Source organism: Nematolebias whitei, chromosome 6, assembly GCF_014905685.2.
Source record: "Nematolebias whitei isolate Nwh7 chromosome 6, NemWhi1, whole genome shotgun sequence".
In the NCBI taxonomy this organism is placed as follows: domain Eukaryota; kingdom Metazoa; phylum Chordata; class Actinopteri; order Cyprinodontiformes; family Rivulidae; genus Nematolebias; species Nematolebias whitei.
Window position 1 is genome coordinate 34,243,411 of NC_056503.1, and position 12,954 is coordinate 34,256,364.

Below are 12,954 nucleotides of genomic sequence, written 5' to 3' on the forward strand. Positions count from 1 at the left end.
ATATATATACATATATATATATATATATATATATAAATATATGGATATATTAACTACCTTTGCATTATTTGATTCTTACTGTTTTTTTCTGGTTTTAGCAAAATTATATAGCACTTAGGGGCAAAAATACAAAATAGTAGGCCAAGAGCTGATGCTAAAATTGCAAAAGCATGGACAGCTACTGTGTATTTTCCAGCTGTGCCTATGTAAACTGGTATAAAAGTGATCCACACTGCAAAAAAAATCAGTATGCTGAAAGTGATTAATTTAGCCTCGTTGAAGTTGTCAGGTAGTTCTCTAGCCAAAAACGCCATTATGAGGCACATGCAAGCCAGGAGGCTGATGTATCCAAGAACAAGCCAGAAGCCAACATCTGAACCCGTCACACATTCAATGATGATTATGGCGCTGTGGTAATCTGTATTCTGATTGGCATGAGGTGGATTAATGAGTAGCCAAATGAGACAGATCAATACCTTAAGAAGACAGCAAAAATCCACATATTACTTGAAACAGAATGAAATGTAAATTAATTAATGAGCTAAATCTGTTTTATACCTGGACAGCTGTTCCTAGTAGCACACTGGCTCTCTGCTGTTTGGATCCAAACCATTTCATGACATTACTTCCTGGCAATCTGGACCTAAAAGCCATTAGGACCACTGCTGTCTTGGCCAGGAGGCATGAGATGCAGAAAGCAAAACTGATCCCAAATGCTGGGTACCTGACACGGCAGAGCCAGTCTGAAGGCTTACCAAGGAATAGCAGGCCAACAAGGAAACAGATAGTGAGAAACACCAAGAGAAGGAAGCTCAATTCCATGTTGTTTGCTCGAACTAGAGGTGTGTCTTTGTATATGCAGAATATGACAATAATTACAAGGGAAATGCAAGCGCCAAGGACAGAGACAACACACACCAGGATACCCATAAATTCATAGTAAGAGAGATATTCAATTGTCTTTGGGATGCAATGGTCTCTGGCTTTGTTGGGCCACGTGTTCCTTGAACAGCGTGAGCACTCTACCGAATCTGGAGATAAGAAGAACAAAGAGGAGTTAGTTACATCTAAAACAGAACTCAATAACATTTAGGAGACTTAGTTTGAAGATTTAATTAATACACAAACTCACACATTTACTTACGTTCTTTAGTAATTTGATTGATTATTGGTAATGTATCTGTATAGCTAAGTAAAGGACATTCAAATGACCTAATTATACTTTGAAAACAGGCCAAAAACAAAATCTTGCCACTTTAAGATTGGGTAAAATACAGGGTGAAAAAATGTATTAAATAGAACATGATGTGAAAATAGAGCATACCAGTTTTATTACTAACTTCTCCTTCAGCACAAGGTACACAGTCATAACAGCAGATCGGTTCCCTCTTTCTCCTGGCAACACGAAAACCTGATGGACAGCTTTGACTGCACACAGACTGGATCGCCTGTGAGGCAAAGTTCAGGTGCTCAGAAACATCAAAACAATCCACAATTAAAAAATTGCCAGCTTCATTATATACGATCAATGAAAATACATTTTAGGTTAGTTTGTTATACTTTTTTTTTTTTTTTTTTTACTTTTTAGGGGGTTGTGATGGGTGCCATGTTTTATTGTCAGATAGTTGATAGTAACATATTTAGATGTTACTTAAATATAACAGCATACTATAATTGTTATTGTGGAGGGATAATACAAAAACCGTTAAACATTTGTATCTTACTACTTACACAGCAATTTTAAAGTAAAATTGTATGTTTGTTGTGAAATGTTTCTTAACACTAAGATTAAAACAATGTTTTTAATAAAATATCATTTTGCTTTAATGGAATGTGTTTATTGCATTAAAATGTTCTAATCCCATTATGGATCAGTTGTTTACATAACACCTTGAAAATACACGTACGTATTGTATATAAAGTTAAATGTATATTATACTGTTTTGTGGATACAATTTTTAAAATCTGTTGAAAACCGAATATGCTGTAGCTTAACAAGTTCTTTCAATTTTATTTGTTCACCAGTTTATTTTCTGTATCCTCCTTTTACCATTCAGGTTTGTGTGGAGCTGGTGCAGACCCAGCAAACAATGGGTGGTGGTGGGGGGTCACAAACAACAAATCGTCCACATTTACTCGCAAATAAGGTCAATTTAGATTTGTCAACTGGCCTAACATGTAGGGTTTAGGACTTTAAGAGGACACCAAAGTACCTGAAGAAAACGCACACATGTAATGGAAGAACATGCAAACTACACACTTAATAGTCTAGGTCAAGCTTTAACGCAGGACCTTCTCACTGTGAGGAAACAGTGCTCATTTACTCTCTCAATTTAACAAATCATGCTGCAGACAAATGACAATAAATTCACTAATGTGTCAATCAGCAGTGCATACACGAGTCTCAGTGGTGAACATGGTCTCAGACCTGTTTGTGGAGAACACACCTGCTTCCCTGCAGGCCACATGATCATTGAGTCATTAATGACCAAGTTGTGTCCACCGGGCAATGAAGCATCATAGAAACCTACTTTCACCAAATTCAGAGAGCCATCTGATCCTCTCTGCCAGTTCATGAGATCATAATAAGCAATGGGATCACCATTTTGATCAAAGTTGACTTTCTCCCCCAGCACAGAAAAATTTGTATGCTTCATGTAGTAGAGGAGCTGAAGGAGAAAATGAAATGGGGAAAATTATATTGTAAATATTATGTAACTTGTAACTATCTAACAAAGTCAAGTCAGGTCCTCTGGACAGATTAAAAAAATACGCCTGACTTAACCTGGCTTAAGTTTGTTAGATTTTTCTACCTGGATTATTGAGCATGCATCAGGATAACTTGTAACTATAATAACAATGTGTTATGTATTGTCATCATTGTATGTTCCCATGCAATGGTGAAATTGGATCTCTGCATTTAACTCATCCACCACCAGGTGGTGCGGTGCTATACTCACCTGCCAAGGTTTAAATTGTATTGGGTCTGCACATGTCTTATTCAAGAAAGGCCCCCATCCATCTTTGCAATCACTCATGTCATGCAAGGCATGAGCCACCAGATATACAGCCTTGTAGACGTTATAGGAAACTCTTAGTTGTGTCACGTCAGAGTACGGAGAGTAAATATCATTTAAATCCTCTGTCCCTTCACATGTTGCGCTGTAGGGGTATTTTTCCTTTCCATGATAGTGGGTATTCATTGACCCGTTTAGTCGACAGTTAAATGTATCTTCCCAAAATTCTGCCAAGAAAGCTACTTTATAAATGGACGACGGTGTGAGATTCAAGAGATGTTGCTGCAACTCAGGAATTACAGCAACCCTCTGTATGGCAAACCCTAGTGTTCCCATTAACAGATTTCCAGTCTTTTCCCAAAGCGACTTGGAAGTTGCCCATGCCTCGCTGGCGATCCACTGAAAACCAGTTAAGTTTTGACGTTGGATTTCTCTTAGAATGACCTGTATCTCTGCCTCACCAGAAAAGTTAATGATGACCTTTGAAGATGACATCTAATGAGTGAAAATAAAGAAAGAGTATTAAAGATGGTTTATTCATTGACTTTAATGATTTCAATCAGTTTAATAAAAACATAACAAAAAATAAATTGTACATAACACGACATGCAAAAAATTATATATTTTGTCTTGTATAACAATATAATATATCGGTTAAAAAAACAAATTCCACTCACACATTTAATTCTAAACCCTGTGCAGCAAGGAAAACATAGGAAAACTTGTTTGCATTAATTTAGTAAACAAAAACAGACATTTGCTGATTTTTTTTTTTTTTTTGGGGGGGGGGGTTGTTATGAATGCACATAATAAGCTGCCTTATGCACTGTACATGTCAGTTAAAGAACACAATTAAATACATTTTTACCATACATCGAATGAACTAAAGCTGATATATGTCATAGTTGTTTTTTGTTTTTTCATAAACAGAATAATATTTCATTTTATTTTTACAGGTTTTTTTTTTATTTTTATTGAGAAATGTAGTTAATATAGATACCTGAATAACCATTAGAAGCTTGTCGAGGTCAAACTGGCTGAGCCCTACTGGGTAGAAATGTGTGTAGGCAGCACACACGCTGAAGTGCACAGATTCTTGGAGGAAAAGCTGGATGGCGAAGCGAGCGTAATCAGATTCCACACCAATAACTCCCACCCAAGTCCAGCCAAAGTAGCTGACCAGCTGAGCCAGAGCTTTTATCTGGAAGGAGTCACTAGGCATTGTGCGCATGAAGGTGGGAAACTGCTTTTGGTTACTCAGACAGCTGCAGGACGCGAAATAGCTCACCTGGAATTAAAGCAAACAATAGCTGACCTCTTGCACTGCGGCTCTCTGAAAAGCATCAAATGTCACCAAACAATCAGTCTTTCAAAGCATTCAGTAATGCAGCATTTACCCTGCACCTTGAGTTTATCAGACACCTGAAAACAGAAGATGAGTCAGTTCTAAATTGCACAAAATGGGTATTTATTCTGAATGTATGGTAGTGATTTGAAAAGCTCCAAAAACACCATGCCGTAATGAGTCACGTTTCATGGTTCTATTGAATTTTGCAGGTAAATGATTGTATTTAAATATTAAATTTAAATTCTCAAGGAGAACTTGTGAGAACAAAAGTCAGATCGTTGTGGAGAATCAGATAGTCTCACCAGTGGAATATAGAAAGAGCCCAGACTTTGTAAGATAGCCATAGATACTCCAGAACCAGCATCTCCTATGACCACTGATGACACATTCCTGTTCACAGCAGCACAGCTTAAATCACTGCTCTTCACACTTCCAGTTCTGAAGCTTCTTTCTGGCTTTCCATTGACCAACACAAAGGATGCTCTCAATGAAACAGGTATGTCATCACAGCTGTCACGGATGTGGAAACCCAGTTTCAGTTGTGGCAGGAGATCACTACGCTGGTTAATCTCTTTGACTGCAAAAGCCATGGTCTGCATCCAGCGCAAAGCACGAGAGCTGAAGCTGTAGAAAACAAAGTAATCATTCTGCATACATGATATAAATATACATGATACATTACGCTGTTCAACACATTAAAATGTTTTTTTCACATGTAATCACTTGTAACTCACTAATTATATGTATTTGGTTTTGGTTTCGTTTTAAATGTCAAAAGAGAGGAGACGGGGCTGTAATGGAGAGGAAATAAACCCCCTATAACTACATCTCCATCTTCATAAAGGCTGTTCTCTTCCTCTTCTCCCAAGAAAGCACATGTATCCAGAGCAGCAGCAGAACCAACTTTTCCTCCAACTAAATACAACATTAAAAGTAGTTTTGTAGCAGGTGATACCATGTCTATTTCAAGTGTAAGAAAAGTTCAATATAAAAAATTGCGTTGCCTTTTCCACACATATGAAGGTTTTATGATATTACAGGGAACATATATACTACAGTCAGCACAGACCAACTGATGGCACCGCCCAGACTATGTGGTCATGACATCAAAATAATGCCTCCCCCGTCTAATATTAGATCAAGATTGTTTATCGCAAATTAAATAAATTTTGTGGTCAGGTAGTATGAGCTGGTAAAATTATTCTGTTTTATTTATCTTATTCAAAACAATCAAATTGATTTTTGTCAGGTTTACAAAAACTAACAGCTATAGTTAATTTGTGTTTGCATATGTCCAACTATTGCTCTTTTTCTTTGTTTCGTTCTTTGTTTCTTTCTTTCAACAAGCTATGCAATGAATCTTGCAGTGGTAAAACCTAAATGAATGGATAATTACATAACCAGATGAGTTAGCACAGCTTTGATTAACAAAGAAAAAAACAACAACATTTTTTTCTAATTGTACTTTATTTTCCCACTAAAAGTCTTTTTTTTTTTTTTTTTTACGTTTTTATCATTTCTGTTCTTTCTGTGCATGTATGGAAATGTATGAAATCCAACAGTTCTCTCTAGGTTCTCGGGTTTCCTCCCACAGACCAAGAACATGAAAGTTAGATTAATTGTTAACTTTAAATTCTCCTTTGCTGTGACTGAGAGAGTCAATAATTTGTCTTATTTGTCTCTGTGTTCCTGTGATGGACTTGTGAAATGTCCAGGGTGTGTCCCGCCTCTCACACAGTGACTACTAGAGATAGGTACCTGTGACCCCATGACAAGGCATGGGGATGTGAGAAAAAAAAAAAAACTGGACAAATGAAAGGATGTTGTTTTATAAGGCTTAAATGTAGTAAGCAGTAAATCCACCCATCCATTTTCTTCCACTTATCCGGGGTTGGATCGTGGGGGTAGCAGCTTAAGTAGGGAGGCCCAGACTTCCCTCTCCCCAGCCACTTGGGCCAGCTCCTCTGGGGGAATCCCGAGGCGTTCCCAGGCCAGCCGAGAAACATAGTTCCTCCAGCTTGTCCTGGGTCTTCTTCTGGGTCTCCTCCTGATGGGACGTGTCCACAACACCTCACCAGGGAGGCGTCCAGGAGGCATCCTAACCAGATGCCTGAGCCACCTCAACTGGCTCCTCTCGATGTGGAGAAGCAGCGGTTCTACTCTGAGTCCCTCCCGGCTGACCGAGCTTCTTATCTCTAAGGGAGAGCCCAGACACCCTGCGGAGAAAACTCATTTCACCTGCTTGTTTCCGAGTTCTCGTTCTTTCGGTCACAACCCAAAGCTCATGACCATAGATGAGGGTAGGAACATAGATAGATTGGTAAATTGAGAGCTTCGCCTTTTGACTCAGCTCTCTCTTCACCACAACAGACCGGTACAGCACCCGCTTCACTGCAGACACTGCACATATCCGCCTATCGATCTCACGCTCCATTTTCCCTCATTCGTGAACAAGAACCCAAGATACTTGAACTCCTCCACCTGGGGCAGGACCTCCTCCCTGACTCGGAGAGGGCACTCTACCCTTTTCCGGCTAAAGACCATGGCCTCGGACTTGGAGGAACTGATCTTCATCCCGGCTGTGTCGCACTCGGCTGCGAACTGCTCCATCGAAAGCTGTAGATCACGATCTGATGAAGCCAATAAGACCACATCATCTGCAAAAAGCAGAGACGTGACCCTAAAGCCACACAAATGGATCCCCTCAACACCTTGGCTGCGCCTAGAAATTCTGTCCATAAAAGTTATGAACAGAAGCAGTAATTGAGGTAACAATATCCATAATGAAGGAAAGAAGGTTTTTTTTGCAGTATCTTGTTTATTGTAACATTTTCTTGTTTGTTTTTGTTTCTTGTGTGTATGTGTGGGTAGGTGGTGGTGGTGGGGGGGGTGGGGGGTTAGAGGTTAAGGGTTTACATATATTCGTCACCCATCAAAAACAAGTCAAAGTGTTTTTTGGTATCATTTTTTTAATGCCATATTATTTCACTTGTTCTCAATTTGTATGCTTCCTTTTTATGATTGTCTACTATTGTCATCGTTCTTTATTAAAATCATATCTCTCTTGCAAATGAGTCCCTGAGGCTCAATGGGATTAAATAAAGGTTGAATGAATGAATATGCATTTTATAAAGGAAAAACACTACTTGATCCAAGTAAGTAAGTTGAAAAAGATAACACTAAACTAACCATGTGTTACGTACACTAGCTGGATTATTATTATTATTATTATTATTATTATTTAATAAATGAGGGCAAATCAGTGATGTGCAGTCAGGGTAGGCAGTACCTCACCTGTCATCATAACAAGTAAAATACTGACAATGATAAGAGAAAATACATTTGACCACTTGACTGTGTTATAAAACTGTTTTCTGAATTATTTCAACATTTCAGTTTTCAAAATCGCGGAATTTATGCAATGTCAGTTCAAACAACGCGGGGTGAAGCAGTGTAGTGCTGTGTCTCACCTCTGCTGGCGTTGTGTCATACAAAAGGTGAAGTAGGCGATTGGTGCATGCCCATTGCTGTCTCTCTTTATATCACCAATATACATTTGATTACACATGTGCTACACATGTTGATGTTCTGCAGTCTGTCTAATATAGTACTAGAGTGAGTGTGTAACATATTTATTTTTTTCTAATCGGTCATAAATGCACAGTTTAAATACACAGGGTGAGGCAGAAAGTACTTTGCCTCACTGATAGGGGGCAGTGTTGCCCCATAGGACAATGCAACGGGTGCAGTCGCTGTATGTTCTTCTGTTACATTCTTCTGTAGCAAATCTATAATGGTACACTCGTTTAAATTTGTTTAGATAAAATGGAAGATCGTATCTCAAAACTAGATGATTTTTCTAAACTTGATAAGCATAATTTGATGCCTTTTTAAAAGACAAAAAAAAAAAAAAAAGGTTAAAATGAAATATAAGCTTCTATTTTGAGTTCTTATATGTGTGCATCTGATTCCAGACAAGTCAGTGCCTGACCTGTCACAAATCTCTCTGCACATCACTGGAGCAAATATTAAGCATCTACAATAATTTTGTGATAACGATTATTAGAAATGATTTTTTTTTGTTTGTTTGCTTATTTTTCTGGAAATAAGTAAAATACAACAAAACCAAGTTGTTTAAATAAATTGCAGTCAATTAAACTGAATGCTTACTAAAATGTTTTGCAGAATTTAAAACACATTAGTGATTGTTCTGCTACTTAATTTAATTTTATTTTGTTTTTCTCATTTTTTTAAATAATTTATTATTTTTTTGCCATTTAGCCTAAAGTAACCCACTTGGGTAGATTAGGCACGGCAGCTGGTGTCCAATCCCATCACAGCCTGTCAATGACAACATGATCACACTCTATATACATTGCCTAAATCCTTGCTCTCTATATTTCAAAAGATGTCTACCAGAATGGCTCTGCTATCCTTGTTTTCTTTGCTTTACTCTGTCATTGTGCTCATTTTAACATACTGCCCAGTTTCCAGCCTCATGTCTTTAGCTACACCTGCAGCTGAAAAGTGCACTCTCCGAAACAGATTTGAGCCATGCTTTGTGGCTGATGGGGACTATGTAATTGGAGGGATCTTTCCTCTTCACTACAACCAGGAAATGCCTGACCTTAACTGCACCTACAAACCACCACCAGTCAAGTGTAATGGGTGAGATTAATAGAGGTTATAAAGATGTATTTATTCTTCTAAATGCTGATAGTATTTGGTGATACTCAAGTATTCAGCATCAAGTATAAAATAATATATTTAATCATTTAGAAACTGCATATCTATGTCAAAACATGATTTTTTTTTCTGTTAAACATAAACGAAATCCAAAAAAATGTTTATTTTCTGACTCTTTGTTAGAGTTACTGACTCATTGATACAAAAATGCTTCAGTATTTTTTTTTTGTATTTTATTATTTTAAATTGTAACTCTAAACAATCAATCAATTTAAATAATCTGATCATTCATAAACATTTAGTTACTCCAAACTTGTATGGTTTAACATAATGAAATATTAACAATGGAAACTACTCAGTTATGTCATCATGCAAACTGATGCAGTTGCAGTTTGTCCTTTATTTGATAGTCTAAGAAAACAACCTGTCTTACTTTATTTATTTATTGTGTATTTGTGTAATTGTGCATCATGTGCATGTACAGATTTGATCCCAGGGCTTTCCGCTGGGCTCTGACTATGAGGCTAGCAGTGGACGAGATAAACCAGAACTCAGAACTTTTGCCCAATCACACTTTAGGGTATGAAATCTTTGATTCATGTGCATATCCTCTGACTGGTCAAAGGGCAGCTCTGGCTGTGTTAAATGGTCTGAATGAGGAAGACTCTTCCACGTGCAGTGTTTCTTCTCCACTTCTTGCCCTGATAGGAGAATCTGGTTCTGCTCAGTCCATTGTGGTTTCAAGAATCCTGCAGCCATTCAGAATCCCAATGGTGACAACAGCTCTTTTTTTTATCTGTATTACCCCTAAATGTTGATATATTACTGCATGATTTATTGTGCTTTAATGTTTTCTTTCCCTTACACAGATTAGCTACTTTTCATCATGTGCCTGTTTCACTGACAGAAAGAATTATCCCACATTTTTCAGAGTAATTCCTAATGATGATTATCAGGTGAGAATTTAAAATCAGATAAATAAACAACTAATGATTAAGTCAATGCTTTAAAATGATGACCGTCTTATGCAATTTATGGAAAACATAGTTATAATTTACTATACTAATTGTTGTGTTACTTTATGTTCAACTGTTTACTGTATACACTCGTATAAGAACAAATAAAACATCACATCTCGATTTGCAATACATTTCCCTGATTTATTTGTTTTTTTTATTCAAATAATACATTTCTTGCAACATCCAAACTAAATCTTTTTTCAACAAAATGTTTTGGTTTTATATATGTTTTAAACCTATTTTATATAGTTTGGCTTTTCGTATTTATTTATTTATTTTTACCTGTTTTCTTTTTTGTTGTTGTTGTTTGTTTGTTTGTTTTAAGGTCAAAGCCATTGCTCAGCTGCTGGTGCGCTTCAGCTGGACTTGGATTGGACTTATTCGAGGAGACCATGAGTACGGGCGATTTGCTGTGCGAGGTTTACTGAGGGAATTACAGGGAACCAACGTTTGTGTGGCTTACCAAGAAATGATTCCTCTGCTTTACAATTCAAAGAGGGCTCTGGAGATCATGCAGGTAGATCTGAATTTAAAAATAAATAAAAAAACCAAGCACAATGAGCACTGATGTGCTTTTTACGTAATTAGAGTTTTCCTTTTATACCCCATTTTAATGTTTTCATTAACAAAAAATGGTAATCAGTTCTGCGTGGCTTATGATATTTCAAACGTCTCCTAAATTACCTTTTTTTTAAATGACCTAATCATGTGAAGGGAGGTTGTTGTTGAGTGTAAGGAAGACATTAAAATAAATTTGTATTTTTTGCATGATGGAACATTTATTTCCATTTCTGTGAGACATTTAGACAATTTGGCCCATCTGGAAACGTGGTTATTTCTATTTACGGGTATTTATTCTTTTTGCATATGTTTTTTTTCTGCTTATGCATAATTAAGTCATATAAATAAACATAACGCCAATAATTTGATAATTTACTTGGAAAAAAGAAAAACAATAAAACATTTACAGTACATGTGATTATTTGTTGCATAAAAATCAATCAGGCAATGCAACACTTTGCATTTACATTTATCATACTCATATTTTTTTTTATTCATCCATAAAAGTGAACAGTGATACAAACATGAAACGGTAAATATCCATTTGTTTCTGATTTACTGATTTTGCTGCTGGCACATGCAAACTGGAATTGAAGGCTTAGCTGCCAAACTATTAATAATAGTTTATTTGTATTTTTGGAGTCAATTATCTTTGGCTTTAGTGTAATGAGCCACTTTCAGCTTCAAGTCATTTCTTCAGAGATAATCACCCACTTCGAATGTGCTGCTGTAATGCAGTTTTGTGTAACATCTAATATTGTGTGAATTATTATTTTTTCTCAAATAGAGCACTTTTCTAACAAGTTTTTACCTAATTTAATTTTTAAAGAACTTTTTATCCCCCCTCTTCCTTTACTTGACAAATTCTCCATCATTGTATGTGTTTCTACAAAGGTGATGCAAAATTCTTCAGCAAAGGTAGTGGTAGTATTTTCAGCTGAAGGGGAAATGACACCTTTTTTGAGGGACTACATGACACAGGACATAACTGGAATCCAGTGGGTTGCAAGTGAAGCCTGGATCACGTCATCTGTCTTTACAGGAAACAACTATTACCCCTACTTGGGGGGCACCATTGGGTTTGGCATCAGAAAAGGTCATATTGCCCGACTTGGTGACTACCTGCTGACAGTCACTCCTCAGAAATATCCCAATAATATCTTAGTGCAGGAGCTGTGGGAGGCTCTTTATGGCTGCAATCCTTTTCCACAATCTGCCTCCCAGTTGCCGCCCTGCTCAGGGAAGGAGGAGCTGTTGGGGCAACACTCGGCCTACACAAACACATCTAGCCCTAGAGTGGCCTATAATGTATATAAGGCGGTATATGCTGTTGCTCATTCTCTACACAACCTGCTTCTTTGCCAACCAAGCAGTGGGCCATTTGAAAACAAATCATGTGCACAAAACAACAATATACTTCCCTGGCAGGTATTATCAAGCATTTGCACTGTTTAATATCACATCTAAAACCTTGATAGTGTTTTAAAAGGAAAAAAAAAAAGTTGCATTTGTTGTTTCTATACGATTATTCAAGCTGCAGCATTATATCCAGGAAGTGAAATTTATTATTGCCGGGGAGGAAGTCAACTTTGACTTGAAGGGTGACTCCGTTCCATACTATGACATCATCAACTGGCAGAGAGGTTCAAGTGGGAACATTGACTTTGTCAACGTTGGGTTGTTCGATGGAACTAAGCCTGCTGGAAAGGAGCTGGTGATCCAGGAGGACAAAATAATGTGGGCAGGGCAACAGAGTGAGGCAAGCTGCTCACACTGTGTTTTTACCTTCATCAGATGCCAACTGTTGAAGTTCTGTAGGTTAAGATGGAGGTAAGTCAGGTGGGATGAAGAAGTCTGGAACTGATGTGAGGCGCTTTGGACTGACAAAAAAAAAAAAAAAAAAAAAAGAACACGACAGCTGTAGTTGGTTCTCCAATGACAGTAGTCCCTCGCTACTTCACAGTTCATTTATCATGAACTCACTCTATCGCGTTTTTTCAAAATAAGATTGGACATGACACACAATTGTCTGATTGATGGATGAGCCGCATGATCGGCATGGAATTTTTATTTAAAATTAATTATTTTAAATTATTTAGCATCTGCTGCACCTCTGTGCAGCACATACTGCTGGGTAAGCTTCCTGCTGCAGCTGATCAGCTGTTCTCCCTGCAGAGCAGATAAGTGGGCGTGGCCAATAGCGTTTGCAGGTGGCAAAGAGCTGAAATCATGACTTTCTGTGCTCTTTAGAGCTTTAGAGTTTAGAATATTGAAAGAGTGTGGGAAGGGTTTAAAACACATCTATGTATGCATGTATATATAT

The 12,954-nt window shown here is 37.4% G+C and overlaps 2 protein-coding genes across 2 annotated transcripts in view; one reads left to right on the plus strand and one right to left on the minus strand.

The window, feature by feature from the left end:
* Positions 1-53: 53 nt before the first annotated feature.
* Positions 54-5,327, minus strand: LOC119410661 (extracellular calcium-sensing receptor-like). The gene is made up of 8 exons (XM_037677546.1): positions 5,100-5,327; positions 4,668-4,989; positions 4,018-4,305; positions 2,961-3,512; positions 2,448-2,669; positions 1,325-1,448; positions 559-1,031; positions 54-476 (listed from the first exon to the last, which is right to left on the minus strand). Exons 1-8 carry the CDS (start codon positions 5,321-5,323, stop codon positions 54-56), a joined length of 2,628 nt encoding a protein of 875 aa, XP_037533474.1. The 5' UTR covers positions 5,324-5,327.
* Positions 5,328-8,968: 3,641 nt separating this feature from the next.
* Positions 8,969-12,954, plus strand: part of LOC119410669 (extracellular calcium-sensing receptor-like) — a 10,329-nt gene continuing 6,343 nt past the window's right edge. The window contains exons 1-6 of the mRNA XM_037677554.1: positions 8,969-9,033; positions 9,536-9,824; positions 9,921-10,007; positions 10,396-10,587; positions 11,526-12,059; positions 12,166-12,390. Coding sequence (XP_037533482.1) covers positions 8,984-9,033; positions 9,536-9,824; positions 9,921-10,007; positions 10,396-10,587; positions 11,526-12,059; positions 12,166-12,390 — 1,377 coding nt within the window. The 5' untranslated portion in view covers positions 8,969-8,983. The remainder of the gene's footprint in view (positions 9,034-9,535; positions 9,825-9,920; positions 10,008-10,395; positions 10,588-11,525; positions 12,060-12,165; positions 12,391-12,954) is intronic.

Bases quoted from the DNA above. Each gene is read 5' to 3' on its own strand.
- LOC119410661 (XM_037677546.1), bottom strand. From the start codon at position 5,323: ATGGTATCACCTGCTACAAAACTACTTTTAATGTTGTATTTAGTTGGA. The intron at 1,449-2,447 runs GTGTGTTCTCCA...TTTGCCTCACAG, and splicing joins TGTGGCCTGCAGGGAAGCAG to GCGATCCAGTCTGTGTGCAG. The intron at 477-558 runs GTATAAAACAGA...TGTCTTCTTAAG, and splicing joins TACTAGGAACAGCTGTCCAG to GTATTGATCTGTCTCATTTG.